The sequence below is a fragment of the Thunnus albacares genome, chromosome 17 (assembly GCF_914725855.1).
Source record: "Thunnus albacares chromosome 17, fThuAlb1.1, whole genome shotgun sequence".
In the NCBI taxonomy this organism is placed as follows: domain Eukaryota; kingdom Metazoa; phylum Chordata; class Actinopteri; order Scombriformes; family Scombridae; genus Thunnus; species Thunnus albacares.
This window is the reverse complement of record NC_058122.1, coordinates 28,278,526-28,301,300: the sequence shown is the minus strand read 5'-3', so window position 1 is coordinate 28,301,300 and position 22,775 is coordinate 28,278,526. Positions and strand designations below refer to the sequence as shown.

Here is a 22,775-nt window from a genome sequence, read left to right as displayed (position 1 = left end):
TCATGAAAGCACCAGAGTTTAAACAAGTTGTCAAAGGTTCTGTACAAATACTTGCTTGCTCCCTGAGGTGGCTTCTCGCAGTGTGTGGGTACTGGGTTGGGCCCTTTTTCTGTGAGCAACCTTCATAGAAATGATTGGGGTGATATCTTAGAATGCAATATCCAGTTCTTCTGAATAGATCCATGATTTAACCAAGGCATTTTGAGCAATCTTAGTCTCAGTGACTCAACATGAAGTTTTACATTTAAATTGAGCCAGATGAATTTTAGGAATTTGAACATAATTTCTTGAATATGTGACATCTAAACATATATATATATATATATATATATATATATATACTGGGAATTAAGTTTCTGAAATTGACTTTTGAACTTTAAGAACATCAGGAATAATAATAATAAAACAAGTTTTTCAGATTCTATTTAAGTCACGTTTCAAACACCGTGGAGAATTATGAAAACTCAATAAACAATATCTTCACATTTGGCTACTTTGACCATTCAGCAGGAGAGGCTGATGACGTCAAAGAGGTCCATGATGAAAACATCAGTGACATTAGTGAGCAGACTGCAGGGGAGAGCGACAGGCTGGAGTGCACAAGTCAGAGTGTTGCAAGAGAAATCAAAGAATGTAAGAAATACTTTAATCCATTTCCCTATTTTGTATTGTATTTCAGAAAAATGTCAAAAAAGTGTGTTGCTTCAGTGATTGCAACATTATGATATTATTCTTTATTGTGTTTCAGTGACAACTGATCGTACACTTGTGTTAGTTGGTGACACAAATTCCATTGAGATTGGATCGAACAACCTCCTACTTGACCATGATGTGCAAACAAATGAGGAACAATTTTCACACAAACTGTATGATTTGTTTGGTCGGCGCATATATGTCATCAACATGCTTGGTCTTCAAAACATTGACAAATTCCCATTAAAGAGGGGAATCCATGCCTTTCTCTTACTGTTACAAAATGGTCTGCATATCAGCCAGTATAGTTCAGGAGTGCAGTGGCTAGAAAAAACTTTTGGAAAAGGATCACTTCCTTATTTACTGACAGTTGTCACTCATAAGACAGATGAAAAATGTGAAAGTGCATTGACAGAGTTGGAAGCTAATAGTGGTGAAAAAAGATACCTTACATGTAACAACAGTATGATGGATGTAAATGATATAATAGCATTATTTAAGAACATAGATGACTTGGTGTCTGAAAATGATCCACACTGCTACAGTGGACTAATGTGTGATGACAAAGACCAGCTGGACCCAAAATCCCAGGAAGAAGAGAGGATCAATTCCTCTGTGTCTCAGCAAAATCAAACAGGTGAGATTTAAAGGAAAATTGTGCTTGAATACAACTTAAGTTTCATTTTTGTGAGTTTGAAAACACTGAAGTCACAACAAAATTGTTGCTGAAATTGAAACAGACAACTACAAAAGGGTTAATTTTGTTGATGTGAAAAAATATTTTATTTCAATAACAATATAATTTTATTTGTTCTGAAACATACATTTTAAGATTGTCTCCAGGATGTTCTGTATCTGTTACTGTAAACTTATCAACAAGTCTTGATAAAGCTGCTTCAAATTGTATGTTTCATAGATGTAAGCCTTATATTACTGTTCACATGGCCAACACATAAATCTGCCAGTTTATTATGGGATAAATGGGTATAGATACCCTATACTCTGTATAGGTTAAGTGGATTAGAAAATAGATGGATAAAGGTTGGACATTGTCAAAGTATAGTAATCATGCAGCATTAAAAACTCAACAATAAATGTAAGATTAAAATCCACTGTCCAATCTGCTTTTTCCACATTCCCTCCAGTAGATGAGTCAGAGAAGAATGCATCTGCAATCAAGCTAAAGGTAAGCTCTTACACCTGAATTTACAAATTAGATGCTATAGAAAGTGACTTCAGCACAGTTCATTTTGTTAATTAACAATAATAACATTTATAAAAAAGATATTTTTATTAGAGTTTTAACATATACTATATGTACATTTAAACACTCAGTACACATTCCCTCTCCCAAAGCAAAAAGGACAAAAAAGCTAAAAATAAAATCCTTCAAAAGTGTGACTTTCCAAAAAGTCACAAACAAGTAAAGTTTGTGTCTGTCATTTTAACAACATAAGTAAATCAATCCAAAGCAAGACAGGCTTCAAGTTCCTTGGTCCATATTCCTATAGAAGGTATGTCCACGTTTTTCCAGAGAAGTGCAAAGTCAATAAACATGATTGCTGTAAAGTGACAAGTCTTCATTTCAAATTCCAAATACACAGAGTTTGGCTCGAAGAGGAACTGCTTTAAATAACAAAGATATCAGACCTTAACCTGTCTTATGAGCGGGAGTTAATTCCTCAATTTTGGACAATACTGGGATTCTGTCCAAAAATGAAGAAATTGAATTTGTAAATTACTTAAACTATAAATATTACTCTTTTTGGAATGTCGCACTTCTCACACAACTGGTTACTCTCTGTGTATAATCTGAAATTTAAAATTGTTGCTATATTATTGCAGCCAATCACTGATGTATGGCAGGCATTTAAGACCATCTACTTTACTGTATCTACCCTGGGGTGATGATTATAGCATTTCTAATAGTTTTAAGCCAGGTTTTAGAACTTTGCATGGTACATGGACAGACGTGACAGCTCAATGTTATTGTTGGATGCAAGTGATTGCTCTGTTCTCCTATATTGTCTAGAAACATGTTTAGTCTAAATCTGTTACATCAGAACCTTCTCTGTTGTAATGACCTGGTGAACTAAAGGGTAAATAAAATCATCTGTTTTCTTAGTGTCATCCAGTGACTCAACCTGGTGATGCTGAACACTCAGAGAAGAATGATGGAAGCACAACATCAGATGGAAAGCCTCAGGACAAGTCTGTGAAAACATCTGCACCAAATGAGAAAGGTAAACATTTAATCAAGTTTTGATTTTTTAATTTTGACATGGATGTACAGTAACATGGGTTTAATTCATATTCATATTTAGAGTAACTACACCCCAGAATGGTTTTTAAATAATAAACCTTTAATTATGTCTCAACTCTGATAGAATAAAACAATTCTAGTCATTTTGTCAACACTTAATCAAGTTTCATACATTAAAGTATTCACCTGTTAAAATTGGGCTCAATGTGCCACTTAATGAAGTGAGCAGAGGCCACTAATTTTGAAAAGCCCCTGCTGCATCAGTGGAGTGAATTTCCTGAGGGGGGCTGCATAATTCAGTACTAATGTCTGTCTGAACACAGCTTTAGAGACTTCTGCTGGCTGAGCCAGCTGACTTCCTGTTGGCTCCTCACAGACATGAATTTTATTGTATCACATTCTGGTAATACAAAAAGTAATTTCAGGATTTTTTTTATTGTTTATAATCATTACTTTTGTATGGTTTTATATGGGAAAAAGTATTTTTGGTCCAGTGGGCATCATGTGATCCTGCAATATTGAGTGCATCCTCTAAGCCAAAATCACCATATAGCGCAACATTGTTGGTGGGGGCTTGGTACAAAGAGGACTGTACTAATGTCATCAGAGAAAAAAATACATAATCAGTGTAAAAGAAGATTATAAGGTGTTTCGGATCAGAACTGACCCTGCTACAGTCCAAGTTAAAGTTGTTTTGTCCACTCCAACATACACATCTGCTCTGTAGATCACTTGTCCTGTGTTTTCCTTTGAGAGAAAAATCAGAGACTGAAGGGGTAAAACTTTTATTTTTGGTTTCATGATGGCACCCCTTTTACATTAATCTAATGGAATTAACTTTCATACTACTTAGATAGACAACTTGTTTTCATACAGCCAATCAAATCCTCACATAAAGCAGTAAAGTCAGTGTTCTGTCATAGGTTGACTTGTAGCTACAGCACAAGTTTGTTACTACTACTACTCTCTCATATCGCTGCCAGTGTTTGAACAATCCCACCCACTCTGTTGTATTTTTTTACTCTGGTAAAGGGAGGAACCAAGCAGGATTACACAGTACACTCACTCTTTAATTGAAACTTTTCATGGCTATTTCAGTCTCATCTGAACCCTTTCAAGAAAAAAGAAAACTAATCAAACTAATAATTCAGAATTAATAATAGAAACCAAAGTACATTGATTCAGTAGTACACTGCTCTGTCCCTCTGGTAATGCAGTTTAAGTTTTTGCAATTTTAAGTTTTGAAAATAAAGTTTAATAAACCTCAGGTAGCTAACTAACCAAACATTATGATTTTGAAGCTCATCATGTGTTTTCTGTTTTTCCTACATTAGCCTGCACTGCAGTCGAGGAGTTAGAGAAGAGTGAGACTGAAGCCAAGGTAAAGGCATTATTGTCATCATCATACAGCTGCATTTAGGACAGTTCCAAGTTCTTTCTATCCAAAACCTTTATTCACAGGAAGTTTGTTTGGTAGCACATCTGTACATCTACGTTTTCAGAAAGATATGAGATATTTTATTTTATCTTCATCTTAAACTGAAAAGGTTTTAACTCAATGACTCCCTTAACAGACTTTATTTTTGTTTTATCACTCTCTTAATCGTGACACCACTGCATCTTGTTGATCTTCAACTTGTTATGTTATCTCTATTTATCCAGATGCTGTTTTCTTGGTTTCATGTTGTCAGTGGGTCTAACCTGAGGAATTTATTGTAAAAAAAATCATCTGTTTTGTAGTGTGATCCAGTGAATGACCCCAGTGAAGCTGAACACTCAGAGAGGAACAATGAAACAACGTCAGGAGAGTCTGAAATCACAGTTGAAGTACCAACTGCATCAGATAAGAAAGGTGAATATAGAAGAAAATAGCCATACAGACTTTAATTTTACTAACAACTGAATATCTAATGTTGAACATTAAATACCTCTGAATTTACAGCACTGAAATATTTTAATTTCAAATCCGTCTATCTGAATTTCCAGTGTACATATAACTATTTATTTAGTGTGTATATATTTTAAGGTTCAAATTCAGAAGGAAAATTCATGTAACAGTAGGCCTATTCGAAAACTATGTAGACATGGATTATTTCTGATTGTTACAAACACCTCGAAATTCAAGACCAGTTGCATAATTCAATAATTTTATCCCATTCATTTGTATGGGGAGCTGACAGGGCATTAGCTGGCTCAGCTAGAGGAAGTCTGTAATGTGCACACTCTCAGACAGCTTGGCAGTGCACAATTGCAAGTGACAGTATGAAATGAAATATGTCCTCATGAAAAGTATTCATATCTGTAGGAATATGTGCACTCAAATAGTTTTTGATTTTATGGGGAATTATGAATTATTATTGTGCACAACTTCAACATGAAATTATTCATAAGTGACATAACTCATATTAGAGCAGGTATGATGATAGGGAAATAGTCCTCCTTGTTGGCCATACAAGAGAAGTCAGTTAGAATTATGATTGTTATTGATCGTAATTATGATTTGGCAAGGGTATAGGTCTTTTAAGGTAAAGTGACTGAGATGCAAGCACAAGAAAACACAAACAAGTTCATTTTAGTTACATACACATTTATTACTAATACTACAGCTACAAGTCCTAAACACTACAACATTTAACAAACAAGACACAAGAGGGAAAGGGAAACTGGTACACTAGGCTATGGCTAGTGAATGATTTGAATGCACAATGCAGAGTTATCTATTGTGTAGTTGGTATGAGAGACATGATAAACAGATGAGATGACTGTTACCTGAGAAGCAGTGAGTCAAATCAATGGTACAACAGCTTATCATGAGATAAATGGGTATAGATCTACTGTCCAATCTGCTTTTTCCACATTCCCTCCAGTAGATGAGTCCGAGAAGAATGCATCTGCAATCAAGCTAAAGGTAAGCTCTAACACCTGAATTTACAACCAAATTAGATGCTATAGAAAGTGACTGCAACACAATTCATCTTGTTAATTAATAATAATAACATTTAGAAAAAAAGATATTTTTATTTGAGTTTTAATGTATACAATATGTACATTTAAACAATCAGTACACAGTCCCTCTCCCAAAGCAAAAAGGACAAAAAAGCTAAAAAAATAGCAAAGTCCTTCAAAAGTGTGACTTTCCAAAAAGTCACAAACAAGTAAAGTTTGTGTCTGTCCTTTTCACAACATAAGTAAATCACTCCAAAGCAAGATAGCCTTCAATTCCTTGGTCCATATTCCTATAGAATGTATGTCCACGTTATTCCAGAGGAGTGCAAAGTCACTAAACCATGATTGCTGTAAAGTGACAAGTCTTCATTTCAAATTCCAGCTACACAGAATTTGGCTCGAAGAGGAACTGCTTTACCAGTTACATGGCTCACACATTTAATAAACGTTCTTTCAGAATTCCTGTGGCTGACATTCTCATACAAATCTAGAAATGTATCCTTCTCGTCCCAGCATTTAACACAATTATCTGGAACATGTGATTTACTGTAGTCTGACTGGTATGAAATAACCATTTGTAATGTAATAATAACTTCAATTTTGTATTCATTGTCTCTGTCTGGGCCTCTCTATGCATGAAATTCTCTGGAAGACAAGTCCTAAATCAAAGATAGCTAACCTTATCCTGTCTTATGAGCGGGTGTCAATTCCTCAATTTTGGACAATACTGGGGTTCTGTCCAAAAATGAAGAAATTGAATTTGTAAATTATTTAAACTATAAATATTACTCTTTTTGGAATGTCGCACTTCTCACACAACTGGTTACCCTCTGTGTATAATCTGAAATTTGCTCCACACCTTTTAAATATCATAATTTAAAATTGTTGCTATATTATTGCAGCCAATCACTGATGTATGGCAGACATTTAAGACCATCTACTTTACTGTATCTACCCTGGGGTGACGATTATAGCATTTCTAATAGTTTTAATCCAGGTTTTAGAACTTGCCCTGTTCTCCTATATTGTCTAGAAACATGTTTAGTCTAAATCTGTTACATCAGAACCTTCTCTGTTGTAATGACCTGGTGAACTAAAGGGTAAATAAAATCATTTGTTTTCTTAGTGTCATCCAGTGACTGAACCTGGTGATGCTGAACACTCAGAGAAGAATGATGGAAGCACAACATCAGATGGAAAGCCTCAGGACAAGTCTGTGAAAACATCTGCACCAAATGAGAAAGGTAAACATTTAATCAATTTTTGATTTTTTAATTTTGACATGGATGTACAGTAACATGGGTTTAATTCATATTCATATTTTAAAGAGTAACTACACCCCAGAATGGTTTTTAAATAATAAACCTTTAATTATGTCTCAACTCTGATAGAATAAAACAATTCTAGTCATTTTGTCAACACTTAATCAAGTTTCATACATTAAAGTATTCACCTGTTAAAACTGGGCTCAATGTGCCACTTAATGAAGTGAGCAGAGGCCACTAATTTTGAAAAGCCCCTGCTGCATCAGTGGAGTGAATTTCCTGAGGGGGGCTGCATAATTCAGTACTAATGTCTGTCTGAACACAGCTTTAGAGACTTCTGCTGGCTGAGCCAGCTGACTTCCTGTTGGCTCCTCACAGACATGAAGAGCATAAAATGATTCACTGATAGAGCTCTAGACGTTCCCAATTTTATTGTATTGCATATTGTAGCACATTCTGATAGTACAAAAAGTAATTTCATGATTTTTTATTGTTTATAATCATTACTTTTGTATGGTTTTATATGGGGAAAAAAGTATTTTTGATCCAGTGGGCATCATGTAATGCTGCAATATTGAATGCATCCTCTAAGCAAAAATCACCATATAGCCCAACGCTGTTGGTGGGGGCTTGGTACAAAGAGGACTGTACTAATGTCATCAGAGAGAAAAATATAAAATCAGTGTAAAAGAAGATTATAAGGTGTTTCGGATCAGAACTGACCCTGCTAAAGTCCAAGTTAAAGTTGTTTTGTCCACTCCAACATACACATCTGCTCTGTAGATCACTTGTCCTGTGTTTTCCTTTGAGAGAAAAATCAGAGACCGAAGGGGTAAAACTTTTATTTTTGGTTTCATGATGGCACCCCTTTTACATTAATTCAATGGAATTAACTTTCATACTACTTAGATAGACAACTTGTTTTCATACAGCCAATCAAATCCTCACATAAAGCAGTAAAGTTAGCGTTCTGTCATAGGTTGACTTGTAGCTACAGCACAAATTTGTTACTACTACTACGCTCTCATATCGCTGCCAGTGTTTGAACAATCCCACCCACTCTGTTGTATTTTTTACTTTGGTAAAGGGAGGGACCAAGCAGGATTACACAGTACACTCACTCTTTAATTGAACTTTCCATGGCTATTTCAGTCTCATCTGAACCCTTTCAAGAAAAAAGAAAACTAATCAAACTAATAATTCAGAATTAATAATAGAAACCAAAGTACATTGATTCAGTAGTACACTGCTCTGTCCCTCTGGTAATGCAGTTTCTTGTTGTACTGCAGGTACTTTACATACAGATGCGGATGGAAACAAGGATAAGGTAAGGAATTTAAAATTAAAGACTATATAATTTATAACCCAGTCTTTGAAGGTCTTTGAAGTTTTTATATACAGTACATGATTATTTACTTATTATTTACAGAAGTCAGAGAAGATTTTTGAAGAGAAGAGAAAGGAGCAATATCAAAGAGAATTTAAAACACTGCTCAGCAGACTTCACCTTCAACAGAAACTGACACCAGGAGATTTTCTTAGAATAAGTCAACCTGTAAAACAGCACCACAACACATCTGAGAAAGATCCAGCTCACACTTTTCTTCAGAGGTTGATGATGTTAGACTACAGAGCCAGATATATTCCTGTAAAACAAGACAGTCCTGAGGTGAGCCACTCAAAGTCACAGAACACAGAAACAGAAGAAGAAGAAGAAGATGATGACTTTGCTAATTTTAACACCAGTGCAGACTCTCATAAACCAAAACAGTCCCATCTGCATCCAATGGATGTTCAAATGGCAGTATTTCACTGCTCAGACAGCTTTCTTAAGCAGAACATGATTACAAAGCTATCGCAGTGTCAGTACGCCGTACCTTTGCTTGTTCCTGACCCCGTCACAATGGATATTAAGTGTCCACTGTGGACACTCAGACAAATAACAAAAAGCTGGAAGATAACTCAAACCAAAGATGATTCAAACATCATCACCATGAAGAGTATGCCCATCTGCAAAGCTGAGATGCCCATGGTGTCATTTTTTCGTCTTGGTTCACTATCACTGTCTAAATCTCAGCTGATCAACACTTTGATCAACGACCGTCACAGTACATTCTTCCACAGAAACTGCAAAGGTAGCACCAAATCTCGCCATTTGATGGATGGTGTGGCAGAGATTGCATGGTACTGCCCTGCTGGGAAACATGATGATGCCTTCACTGACTGCATTGCCTTCTGTAATCTTCATGGTGATGCTCTGTTGATTGAAAAACAGTGTAAAACACTTATGGAAAAGTCTTCAGTCAATGTTGTTCTGTTGCAAACTCTGGAGAAAAGTCACAAAAGTTGGACAGTTATATCAGCCCTTCTTAAGTCTCCAAAACCTCTCATTTGTCTCATTGTTGATAATGATTGTGGTGCAGTTGAGACAAAAGAGGGAAAATACAAAATGGGTCTGAAAGACAGAAGCCAGTCAGATGTTGGTGAAGAACTGAAAGAAATCATTGGAAAAATCTTGTCTGGACAACATACATCCTTCCAGCTGGAAACCATGGCTAAGGTCCGTGAAATCAAAGTGGATGAAGATAACACCGTCTGCCAAGAGGGAAAATCTGCAGCTGTGAAAATAGTGAATTTACTTCAAAAGATGGTTGTTTCAAAAATCAAAGATGAATATCTGCCTTGTCAAGGCCGACTGTGGCATGAATGGTGTAGAAAAAACAAAGAACAGTATCACCTCAAAGGGCGTATTGAGAAGGAGAAATGTAAAAAGCAACAGGAAATGGAGAGAATACGTCAAAAACAATGTGATGCTTCCTTTAGTGAACTGATAAAGTTGTTCATTCAAAGCCTCTCGTCTCTGTCACCAAAGGAAAAAGAGTATTTCCTTAAATGGCTTCAGATCTTACTGGATTCACTCTCCACAGATGATCTGTCTTCAATTCTCCAAGAGTATGATGAAAAGTGGTCTGAAGTCTTGGATTTGAAGAAGAAGCGTGGCAAATCTGATCAGCTAATAAAGAAGCAAATTGAGCTTGAGAAAATATCAGCAAAACTACAGTCAGCTACTTTTGGCTTAGAGCACATCTTTAGAGAAATTGGACAGATCTATGAAGCCCATAAATCTCTGAAGAAACAAACAAAGATGGAAAAGACTGACTGGTCTAAATACCCTGAGCTGGCTGCAGAGCTGATGATAGCAGGGCAACCGATGGAGCTGATGGATGGTGATGCAGGTCATGTGCCTTTAACATGGATCTCTAGTCTTTTAGATGAAGTCATCAACAAACTGGGCGACAAGAGAATTTTTGTTTTGTCAGTTCTGGGTTTACAAAGCAGTGGAAAATCAACAATGCTGAATGCCATGTTTGGATTACAGTTTGCAGTAAGTGCTGGCAGGTGCACCAAAGGTGCCTTCATGCAGCTGGTTAAAGTGTCAGAGGAGATGAAGATGAAGTTTGACTATGTTCTAGTGGTAGACACCGAAGGACTGCGTGCTCTTGAGTTGGCAGGTAACGCCAGTCTTCACCATGACAATGAACTGGCAACATTTGTTGTTGGTCTGGGAAACATGACATTGATCAACATCTTTGGAGAGAATCCAGCTGACATGCAAGATGTGCTGCAGATTGTTGTTCAGGCGATCATGAGGATGAAGAAAGTTAAACTTTCTCCAAGTTGTGTGTTTGTTCACCAGAATGTAACAGATATTGGAGCTGCAGAGAAAAACATGGATGGAAAGAGACGACTGCAAGAAAAACTGGACGAGATGGCTAAACTAGCTGCCAAAGAGGAGGTTTATGATGCTGAATGCTTCAATGACATAATTGCATTTGATGTGCAAAAAGATGTGAAATACTTTGCCCAACTGTGGGAGGGAAGTCCACCCATGGCTCCTCCAAATCCAGGTTATAGTGAGAGCATCCAGGATTTAAAGAACTTCATCCTCTCTAAAGCCTCACAGTCTGCTGGGACGACTCTCTCAAAGTTCAAAAGCAACATAAAGGACCTGTGGGAAGCACTTCTGAAAGAAAACTTCGTTTTCAGTTTCAAAAACACACTTGAAATTGCAGTGTACAGAAAACTTGAGGTCCAGTATGGGAACTGGACCTGGGCCCTGAGGAGCAACATGTTGACCGTTGAGAACCAACTTTATAACAGAATTGAAAATGGAAAACTTGAGAAAGTTGATCCTAGTTATCTTTTTAAAGAAATGAGCAAAACATATGAAGAAGTCAAAAAAGATATGAAGGAGTACTTTGATGATGACAGAGACAAAGAAATGTTGGCTCAGTGGCGAGGCCGATTTGAAATCAAAATCAAAGAGTTTCATGATGAACAGGTGGGAGGAGTTAAAAGAAAACTGGATGAGGTCATCCTGCAGAAGAATGCTTGTAAAAAACTAGATGAAAAGAAGGCAGAGTTTGAAAAGACGCTGCTACAAAAGAGCAAAGAACTTGCTCAACAGTTAAAAGACAAGGCCAAAAATGAAGAGGAACTTAAAAAGCATTTCAACGGTGTTTGGAGTGGCTTGGTTACTGAGTTAACTGGAGACATTAAACCTATAAAGGATATCGACCTGGAAGATGAAATAACGTCCATCCTTAATGAATGTAATGAATGGGCTCTAATAGATGATTCAAAGAGTTCTAAAAGCTACAAAAAAATATCAACGACGGGGAATTATTTTAAGTATGTAACCCTGAACAAGCATGAAGAGCTCTGCGACAAAAGCCAACAATCCCAAGACGATAAGAGGGCAAACAAGAAGATAAAAGGGCAAGAAGTATGGAGAACTTGGCTTTTTCAGAAAATTTTGAGATCTGGATCAACAAAACAAGAAGAAGGACCACTTAAACCAAGTGAAAAGTTTTCATATGACGAGCAACAACTGATCACATCCCTCATTAATAATGTTGAACAACAGAGCATTTGCATAATTGAGAGCAAACCTGTAGCTACAAGAGGGTACAGTCAAACATACTTGCAGGAGGTGGCCAAAAATGTCAAAGAAAAAGTGACAGAATTTGAAAATACAAGGAAATACGCCCTGAAGAAGGAGTTTACAGTTGATCTCCTACTGTATGTGCTTGACATGGTAGGGAGTAAGCTTTTAGAGTCCCACAACAAATTCAAAACGAAAAATGATGCTGCAACTTTTGTAGAAAGCAAGAAAATACAATATTACAACATTTTCAGAAGTTTCTGCAAAGGAAACTCATCTGCTGTTGTGCTTGGAGAACTGATCTGTGACAAACTGAAGGTTTCCACTGTTGAAGCTGTCTGTAACAAGACCGCCATTGATCTCGCTGGAGAGATGAGGTGCAATTCCCCAGCATTCAAAGGGAACAGGTTGAACTTGGAGAAACATGTGTTGAAGTCACTGGCAGAGAAAGAAGACTTTGATAGTTACATGAACTACATCCGACACCCAAGGAAGCAAGCAGAAATTTTCATAAGAGAGGAAGTAAAGAAATACATCTTTACAGAACACAAAGCTAAAACACTGAATATACTCAAGAAAAATGTTGACGACATCGAGAAACTTGTGATTCAAGCTTTATTTACTGCAACAGAGAGGGTCAAAACTGAGAGAGGAGACACAGACATGTGGCTGAAGGAATTTTCCAGTTTGCTAAAAGAAAATGATAAGCTAACATTCGACACCATTTGTTGTCAAAATTTCAGTGACATAGAGAAATTTGACTTTCTTAAAGATGAGATACAGAAAGGACTTAAACCCATCATTCAAGACTTGAGGCGCCTCTCACTGGATAAGATGCAGGAATTCAGGCTGAAGCCAGATCAAATCCTTATTGATCAGCTGTGTAAGTGCTGCTGGGTAAAGTGTCCATTCTGTTCAGCTGTTTGTACCAACACCCTGGAGAATCACAGTCCTGATGATCACAGCGTGCCTTTCCATCGATCAACTGCTATTACTGGGTGGCACTACAGAAAAACAGATGAATTGAGCATCGAATTCTGCACAACAAAAGTGGCAAGTGATTTAAGTTTTTACCCTCATCCCGATTCAGACGAGTTAATTCCCTATAAACAGTACCGAATTGGTGGCCCAGAATATGCCAACTGGAGAATTGACCATGATGAATCTAAGCTGGCATACTGGAAATGGTTTGTATGTCGATTTCAAAAGCAACTGGAAGACCACTATGAGTTAAAATTCAAGGGCAGAGGTGAAATTCCCAGCGAGTGGAAAACGCACTCTAAAGAAGAAGCTATTAAAAGTCTGGATGAAATGTGTGAGTGAGCGAACACAACACAACTACAACTCTGATGATACTGTTTTCTTTTACATGAACCAAACTACTTTAAAACAGCGTTTTCGGATTTATGCTGATTTTATAATTGACAGGTGACTCTGACTGTGATAAAGAAATAGGGAAAGTCAGTGATTTGACTTGTAAAGGAACACTTGATTGCTTGATTGAAATGAACACATAAACAAAACAAGCGCAAGAGAACAATAATCGTAATTCACATCTACAAAGCTGGCTACATCTGTAGTGAGAATATCTGGAAATGAAAGAATTTTCCTTGCAGAGAAGATGTGTTTGTTAGCAATGATGAGTTAAAGGGGAAATGAGACGAGATAAAGCCTCCTATTGCATTATTGTTTTACAGGATGCACAAATATTGTCAGAAATTATGTACATTTTACTTTTTTATTTTTGCTGTTTCATCAAGGAGTCATGATTGACATGACCACAACTATTTTCATTTATGTATTTCAACTCTTTTTTGTTTTATATTTCTATTATTTCTATCATGTATTGGTTGTATGCTGATATGGGCATAAAGTCTAAATGTCTAAATATCTTGTTTTTTGATTTAATCTTTTTTTTTTTTTTAAATATTCATGAAATTTGTTTGTTGCAATTGTTTCAAGGAGCACGGAAATGTGCAAGATGTTTGAGCTGAAACTTACTGAATGGTGATCATGGACATATTTTACCTTTTTTATTATGTTGAACTCACTAGAAAAGTCTGAAGTTCAATTAATATGGAAAAAGTTGTCAGACAGGAATTTTTATACAAGCCACATTTTTTCTTATACACATATGTATCTAGATATTACATCTGAAAATAATGTCAAACAAATATTATCTTTTGAATTTCTTATATTTTAACTTTCTTTTAAGTTTATTGTTTATGTTAAAGAATATATCAAACATAATTGATGAAGAATGTTTTGTTTCCAAAATATTTGAAGTGTTCAATTGAATTTGTTCTATGTCATGTTTATCTCATTTTAACCAAACTGTTATTGTATCCTCATATAAATGAGTTTTGTTGTTTTGAATAATTAGACTCCTGCTCTGTCTTAAATATGATGACATCCAGGATATTAATGTCAATGATGTTGTGTTTGTGAGGAAAATCTTTTTAAATGAGTATGATGAGTCATGATAATAAATAAATATCTACTGAAATACCAAGTTTCTTATTGATTAGTGTTTTTGAAATGACAAAGACTCAGTAAACACATGTAAGTGCTTGTATGTTTACTAGTGTACATTTTCACATTTTGAATAGTCTCATTAGATGCTATTGATTCTAAAAACCTGCTGAACCTGAGATAATATGGAGCATCACCTTTGACTTTAGGAATATTGTTTAATCCAGTAAGCAGTGCTAAATTCTAAAATATAGGTACTGTAATTTGACATTAGACCATCATTATATTGAAAACATAATAATATAAAGAGTTCGGTCTCAGTTACACATGTTTAGAACAAACACAAACACACCTTTCTTCTCTGCATAAAAATGAAGAAGACTATAAAGTTACTTTGGTTCTTTTTAAAGCATCAAACAGAATTACTTCCTTCGCTGTCAGCCTGGTCTCAGTCAGGTTAGTTTTCACATTCACCACCGTCTGAACCAGTGTTACAGTAAATCTGTCGGACTGAAACACAGTTTGGAGTTTCCTCCATAGTTCCTCCCCAACAGTTCCTCATTACATCTGCACTGTGAACATCAGTGTGTTTCTGTACATGTAGCCTAATCTCTTTCGTTCCAAAATATCTGCACAGTGGTCCAGTCAACATATGTGTTAAATTCACTGCACTTAAAATAGAGCTGATAAGCAATGTTCACGCACAGTATAGCCTCATAGTAAGAAACATTATTACCATTCTTTGTAATTTCTTCTCTCTTTAAATGGAATTAAATAAAATGAAAGAAACTTTTTGATAATTTGTTAAGTTGTAGCTTGAAAGAGAGACGATATTGATTAGTGTGAAGGTATTTCTCCAAAGTCAAATTGCACTGGTGGGCGAAATGTGGTCTACAAAAAGACGTCCTTTAAACGCATTTAATGTTTCATATAAAATGTCATAAATATGGAACTATAAAGTAGGGGTGGAGCAAAATATGAATACAGTATTTGGAAAAGCACAAATAGGTGGTTTTTACTAATATCTATTTCGTACAAATACTTAAAAAAAAAAAAAAAAAGTGTTTTTGGGAAGAAAAAAAAACTTGTCAAATAGTGCACAGGTTGGACTTGTAGCTTGTAGCGAGGTTACATCATTGTCTCTGTTTCTCTCCTCTGCTCCACTTGCTCTCTGTGTCACGGATGTATAAAGAGCTGCAGGTCTGTGTCTGACAGAGCTGAGCTTTGGATGAGTGGTCAGCGTAGTTGTCTGTGGTCTGAGACCCCAGGGTCTGAGATTCAGTGTGGGAACCCTCCATTGTTAGACCACATTTCACTGAGATTTGCAATAGTGAAAACTGTCATTCTCTACAATGTGCAAATAATAGCCTAAAGCTGTATTCAGATCAAATCAAGCAGTGCGGCGAGAACATGGGGGTAGTGCATTTAGGCTGCAGACATTGTGGCCACAGCGGTGCCTCACTGGCCTGCAGCGAGAAAGTTGATCCAGAGTTAACTTTTGGAGAATCGCAACGTCATACTGCAGTGGCCAATCACAGCTGGTGATCAGATTGATCAGGGCTTTAATCTCTGCCAGGTCCTATATGGTACTTCAAATATAGTTACCGCCATCTTGTGGCACTTGTACATTACTACAAACCACAGTCACATTATAACAGACACCAAGAGGAGGGGGGCGGACATTTCTTTTCATTTGATAATGTTAAAAGTAAAGTTAGGGTTTCCCAACTTATTTTATAAAATGATAAAAACATGTAAATCTCAAGAGAAACAGATGAACAAAAAAAGGAACGAACATTTAGCACTTAGCAGCACAGTGAACAGTAAGAATTACCAACATTTATTTATAGATCAATGCAGACTGATTTACTGACTTCCCTGCTTTATTCACATTCAACATTATTTTGTGTGCCGATTTTGGTTGGAGAGTGTTTAGCTGAGATAAATTATTTATATTTTAAGCATTAATACATTGTTGCAGCATGTCCGCAACAATGTATTTAGTCTGATCTTGTTGATAAAATCACCAAAGCAGCAGCGGATTGATATTGATATTGAAATTTCAACCTGTCTACTCCTCTCCTGTGAGAGAGGCTGTGCCATGTTCCTTGAAAACCCCCAGGAGGATTCTACTACCGCTGGTGGGGAAAGTCAAAGAAGAGCTCCAGTGCATGGAAAGCCTAGGCGTCATCAGCTGTCATGCCCAAGAAAGACAGTAAAAAAGGTACCTTAGTGTGTGTACCTGACTGGCTTGAACAAGTAGGTGTGCTGTGAAAAGTACATTCTGCCGTCAGTAGAACAGAGTCTTGGAACACTTGCTGGAGTGAAAATGTTCAGCAAATTGGATGCCAACATGGCAGATCCCACTTACAAAGGAATCAGCCAAGTAAACTACATTCATTACACCCTTCAGGCAGTTCCACTTTATCTGTCTTCCATTTGGTATTGCCTCAGCACACCAACACTTCCAGTGCAGGATGGTTGAGGTCACAGAGGGGCAAGACCGTGTGGTCTGCCACATGAATGACCTACTGGTGTGGGGGCAGGACCAGGGGTAGCATGACACTCGACTCCATGCTGTGCTACAAAGACTGGACAAAGCAGGCATCACGCTGAATGTGGAAAAGTGTGAACTCTCCAGGTGTGAGATGATCATCTTGGGTCATAACATCACAGCCGCAGGCATCCGCCCTGACCCAAGAAAGACAAAGGCCATCACAGAGATGATGGAGCCCACATATGTGGGCGAGTTGAGGAGTTTTCTCAGGGTGATCAACATTCCCCAGCTATTGGATAAAGAAAGAGATAAGCTACTCCATGACCTCCTCTCAAAGAAAAACTGCTGGGTCTGGGACATGGACCAGGCGACAGTGTTTAAAACACTGAAGAAAGCACTGTCTTCTCTTCCTGTGCTGACCATGTATGACCCAAATAGAGACATCAAAGTGTCAGCCGATGCATCATTGTATGGTTTGGTATGGTTTGGGAGGCGTTCTTCTCCAGAGATGGAAGGAAGAATGGAAACCTGTGGCTTATGCATCGCGGTCGCTCACTCCAGCTGAACAACAGTACGTGCAGGTAGAGAAAGAAACCCTGGGCTCTCCTGGGCCTGCACATGGCTCCAGGATTCCTCATAGGGAAACATTTCTGCCTGGAGGTCTAACATAAACCTCTTCTCAGCCTACTTCTGGCCCAAGCACTGCCGAGAATCCAGCGCTTCAGGTTGAGGTGCTACTCATACTCCATTGTGCACGTGCCAGGAAAGTCACTTTGGACAACGGACACACTGTCGCGCTTACCTGTTAAATCGCATGTGTCCACAAAAGATCAGGAGCTGATGGAGAGCACCAACATCTACATGGACTGTGTCATGGAAAGCCTACCTGTCAGTCCCTCATACATGGAAAACCAGAAAGAACAGCAGAAAGACAACAGTGTCTGCTCACTTGTCATGATGCTGTGCACAGAAGGATGGCCAGTGCATGAAAAACAGGAACCAGTGCTGAAAAGCTACTGGCCGGAGTGAGCTACACTCACAGTGACAGAAGGTTTACTGCTGAGAGACACACAGCTTGTAATACCTTCAGCAATGTGGAACGATGTGCTAGCCGAACTATACGAAGGACACCAAGGTCCGCTGAAGTGTAAAGCATGTGCTCGTCAATCTGTGTGGTGGCTGGGACATATAGATCGTTTTTAAAGATTTTGCTCATGATTCTGATTCTCAATTGCTTCCAATAATAGACTATTAACTTTACATGAATACATTAAGTCTCTGGAAGTTTATAACCTCTAAGTATGTGTAGATTAAGATTAAAATTAAGATTTCCTTATTGTCATTTCTCAGCATCATACACTAAAATGAAATTTGACCTCTGAATTTGACATTTGACAATTTATAAATTATCGAATCTTATAAATCATCGCCCATAATTATCACGTTTTTTCTCTAACGTCATTTACAGTAATGTAATAAACATTTTTCAGGAAAGCTCAATCTATTTTTTCTACATGTATACAGTAACCTCCCTGCATAAAAACAGAGTGTAAATATCAAATATTGTCATCAAAAAGAATTGTCTGTAATTATTCTTATATATAATGTACATTTCATTTAATCTGTATATAAAGTATATATGCTTTATCCCTTGTACCTCATCTGTAAATATTGCCTTGTCAGCACCTTCTTTTTATTATCTGTATATATTTCATGATTATATCATGATTTGCACTTTCTGGTTGGATGCAAAACTGCATATTCATTGTGCTTGTATTGTGTGCAATGACAATAAAGTTCAATCTAATAATCTAATCTAATCTTTTTATTTCTTGTGTTCATTAATCTCAAATTTTCTTACTGTTTACATTTGTTCTGTTTTTCAGCTTGTCAGACATCTGAGAAGCATTTTAATTGTACTAACCTGCAGGAAAGATGCTGCACAAATAAAGTTTGATTTATTGATTTAAGTTTTCAATTATTTTTAAACTATAGCCTATTCATGGATGATTTATTGTCGGTTGGTATTCACAAAAAAGGATACTTTAATAGTTCATTTGTGCTAAAATATTTTAATTTTAATGTCTGTGAAGCTGTTGTGTTTATAGATCAGTTTTATGGAGAGAAATTTGTCCCAAATGTGTGTTTCATGATCACAATTTTAGGTAACCTGTATGATTGTAGTGATTTACTGTTGTACAAATGTAATCTAGTCCACATGTGGCAGGTGATCCATGCAGGCTGATTGAAAAAACAAACAAACAAACAACAACAACAAAAACAAATATTTTCATATTATACATATGTGTATCTATTATATTGATCTTTTTATTATGATTTGATGTTTTTATTATGTATTATGTTTTTGTTGTCTTTAATGAAATGAAACTTGGTAAACAAGTTTTTCAAAGGAATCTGCATGATGTATTGAAGCATGGCACCAACAGCCCCACCTCATTAGTAAAACACCACCATACTACTTATTAACTGCCATATCTCTTTCATGTAATATTCCATGGTAACCAAATCCAGCAAAGTTGAACACATGGGGATGCTGAACAAGCATTCAATACCATCTCACCTGTAGGTGGCACTAAAAGACTTAAAAATGATTTAAAGATTTAAAAATGTGTGAGAGCTGTTTTCTTCAGAAAATGCACATGCAAGTTATTATTTCCCTGTTTTTTGGCATCTATCTACTTCTGTATTGTTTGTCATGCAAAATTAGTTTAAATGCCAAACTGTACATCTTCTTAAGGAGGTGTATGCTATTAGTTTATTGTAACTTGTAATTTTTCTTTTAAAGTATTAAAATTTATAATGGAAAGTCTATGGGAGGAATGTTTTAAAGTTGATATCTCAAAAACTAAGAGTGCTAAACTATTCAAACTTCATGTACAGGTGTCCCATGTGGAAATGCTTAGCATATTAAAACATAGTGCCTATAGCGCCACCATGTGGTCAGTTATATCATGTTTTACATTTAGTCTAATAACTCATGAATCGTGAGGCGTGGCAAAACAATATTTGCACAGTGTATTCCTTGGATGAAACTGATTCAACTGATATAGGCCACACCCATTTGCACCTGGAAAAATTTTGGATTTTGGGGGGAGAATATTTTGCTTCTGTTGGCACATATGGTTGTGCTCATAAGTGGCAGAATTTGTGAAAAATTTGGAAATTTTGACAGATCGTGCTTAAAACTTTTATTTAGGGTTAGTGGTCAGGTGAAGCCATTTATTTTCACATAATTGTGCTCTTTTTAAATCATAATGATAACTGAATTCACCCAAATGGCCCTGAAAGTTTACATACATAGAATGTATGTCCTGATAATATACACACATGTTGACACACACAGGTTTAAATGGCTATGAAGGGTAAGTTTCCACATCTGTGACTTCTTTGTTTGCAATTAGTGTCAATGAATTTCTCAGCTCTTAAGAGACCCCTGCACATTTCATCCAGGGCTGCTCTGACTTTACTGGATACTGAGCAATGGAGAAGGCAAAAGAACTGTCAAAGGACCGTTGAGAAAAGGAAGTTGAACTTTATAAATCAAGAAAAGGATATAAAGAGATATCCAAAGATTTGAAAATGCCAATCAGTAATGTTCAAGCTCTGATAAAGAAGTGGAAATTAGGAATCAGGGGTTCTGCTGACACCAAGCCACGGTCAGGTAGACCAACAAAGATTTTAGCCACAACTGCCAGGAAAATTGTTCGGGGTGCAAAAAAAAAAAAACCCACATGTAACTTCAGCTGAAATACAGAATCCTCTGCAAAAACGTGGTGTGGCTGCTTCAAGATGCACAATAACGAGGTACTTCAACAAAAATGGGCTGCACAGTCAAGTTGCCAGAAACTGCACCAACGCCACAAAACATCCCACTTACAATCTGCAAAACAGCACCTAGACAAGCCTCAAAACTTCTGGAACAAAGTCATTTGGAGTGATGAGATCAAAATTGAACTTTTTGGTCACAACCATAAACACTATGAGTGGTAAACATCTTACAAATTCTGCCAGGTTATGTAAACTTATGAGTACAACTGTATTTTATCTAATCTTTACCAAAATTGGTACATACCATTTTTAGAGGACCCCGAACAAAACTTATGTGTTTGTTTTTTGGTATCACTTACCATTTGTCTGTAATTGTTTACCAAACTTTTCAAGGCATGGCCTGATGCACTAAAGGGACCACAACTCTTCAATACTGAATTGGATTGCAACCAAATTTGGGAACGTTGTGCATACAGCCACACTGCATAACTGTGTAATGTTTGATACAATTCTACCCACAGGGGGCACTACTGTAATATTATAACATGATATTTCTGTAATTTTGTTGCCTTTAATAAAATGAAACTCAGCACACAAGTTCTCCATGAGAAACTGCATGATATACTGAATCATAGCACCAACAGACCCACCTTGTGGCCATTAGTGAAACACCAACATGCTGTTTATAAACTGCCATATCTCTTAAATGTAATATTCCATGGTTACCAGATTCAGCAAAGTTGTACAGATGGGGATGCTAAACAAGTCTGTAGCGTTTGATACAATTTCACCTGTAGGTGGTTCTATAAATTTTTTTAAAAATTGCTACTGGAGCAGCAGCTTGCAGACGAAGAGCAATTCAAACGACTGAAAGCTCACAGTGAGGCTCCCCCTGAGGCTGACAGACTCCATGTTAGTGAGTTCACTGCATCCTTTTCTGACACTGTAGAATTTTTGTATCCAACAATAAACTTGAGAATGAACTTTCTGTTTTCCTCCTGTGACGATGACTGTGTTGTGTGTCTGTTTTTTGGTCAGACTTTACAATGACTCAGCAGGTTTCACCTGCAGCACTATGAGTGTACATGACGCTCTGGCTCCAACCTCTCAGCAGTTTCTGCCAAATGTAGAGAAAAGTTTCAGCCTCCATCCAGAGTGATATGACGCCTACACACCACCTGATTTTAATGGTTTATTAAAACACACTTTCTCTGTGTGAGGAGACGTCCCATAGAAACACCTGAACAATCACTTCCATCTCTTCTCTATTTCAGATGAAGATTTGACACAATGGATAATATAACAAGCTTTTAAAATACAACACATTGTTAAAGATGAAACCAGTGGTTTCCAACCTTTTTGTCTTTTGACGTCTTACAAAAAGCAGTGTGTAGTCGGGGTCACATTTCACATGTCTATGAGTTGTTAACAGCTCCACCAAATAGTGATTTTTCCCTCTAAACTTCTCACATGCTTTCATTTCAATAAATGTTCAAATGATCCAATATTTCAGCAAAAATCAAAGATTAGAGAAAAAGTCCAAAAACTGAAAACAGATTTGTGTATCAGAACTTTGTTTTTTCTTCTTTCCTCTCCCATTAATCATCTCACGACCCCTAAGATTTATCTGCTGACCATTTGGAGGGGCCCGACCCCTAGGTTGGGAACCACTGGACTAAACTGGCTAACTGTATATAAAGTAGTGTAAACTAGCTCCACCTCCAGCAGCTACAACAGTAACATGCTGCTCTAACACTGATGCTTCACTATTAATAATCTAATGATGTCATATATAATAATATATCAGTCAGAGGGACCAAACCACTACTTTTACTGCAATACTTTAACTACATCAAGCTCATAATACTAATGTACTTTTACTGCAATACTTTAACTACATCAAGC

The 22,775-nt window shown here is 36.9% G+C and overlaps 1 protein-coding gene across 2 annotated transcripts in view; it reads left to right on the top strand.

The window, feature by feature from the left end:
• The window catches only part of LOC122966214 (interferon-induced very large GTPase 1-like), a 103,568-nt gene that overhangs the window by 3,790 nt on the left and 77,003 nt on the right, over window positions 1-22,775 (top strand). For both annotated transcript variants that reach the window (XM_044330247.1, XM_044330249.1), the window contains exons 5-12: window positions 508-633; window positions 749-1,330; window positions 1,839-1,879; window positions 2,819-2,936; window positions 4,291-4,337; window positions 4,697-4,808; window positions 5,824-5,864; window positions 7,029-7,146. In XM_044330247.1, the coding sequence (XP_044186182.1) occupies window positions 508-633; window positions 749-1,330; window positions 1,839-1,879; window positions 2,819-2,936; window positions 4,291-4,337; window positions 4,697-4,808; window positions 5,824-5,864; window positions 7,029-7,146 (1,185 nt within the window). The remainder of the gene's footprint in view (window positions 1-507; window positions 634-748; window positions 1,331-1,838; window positions 1,880-2,818; window positions 2,937-4,290; window positions 4,338-4,696; window positions 4,809-5,823; window positions 5,865-7,028; window positions 7,147-22,775) is intronic.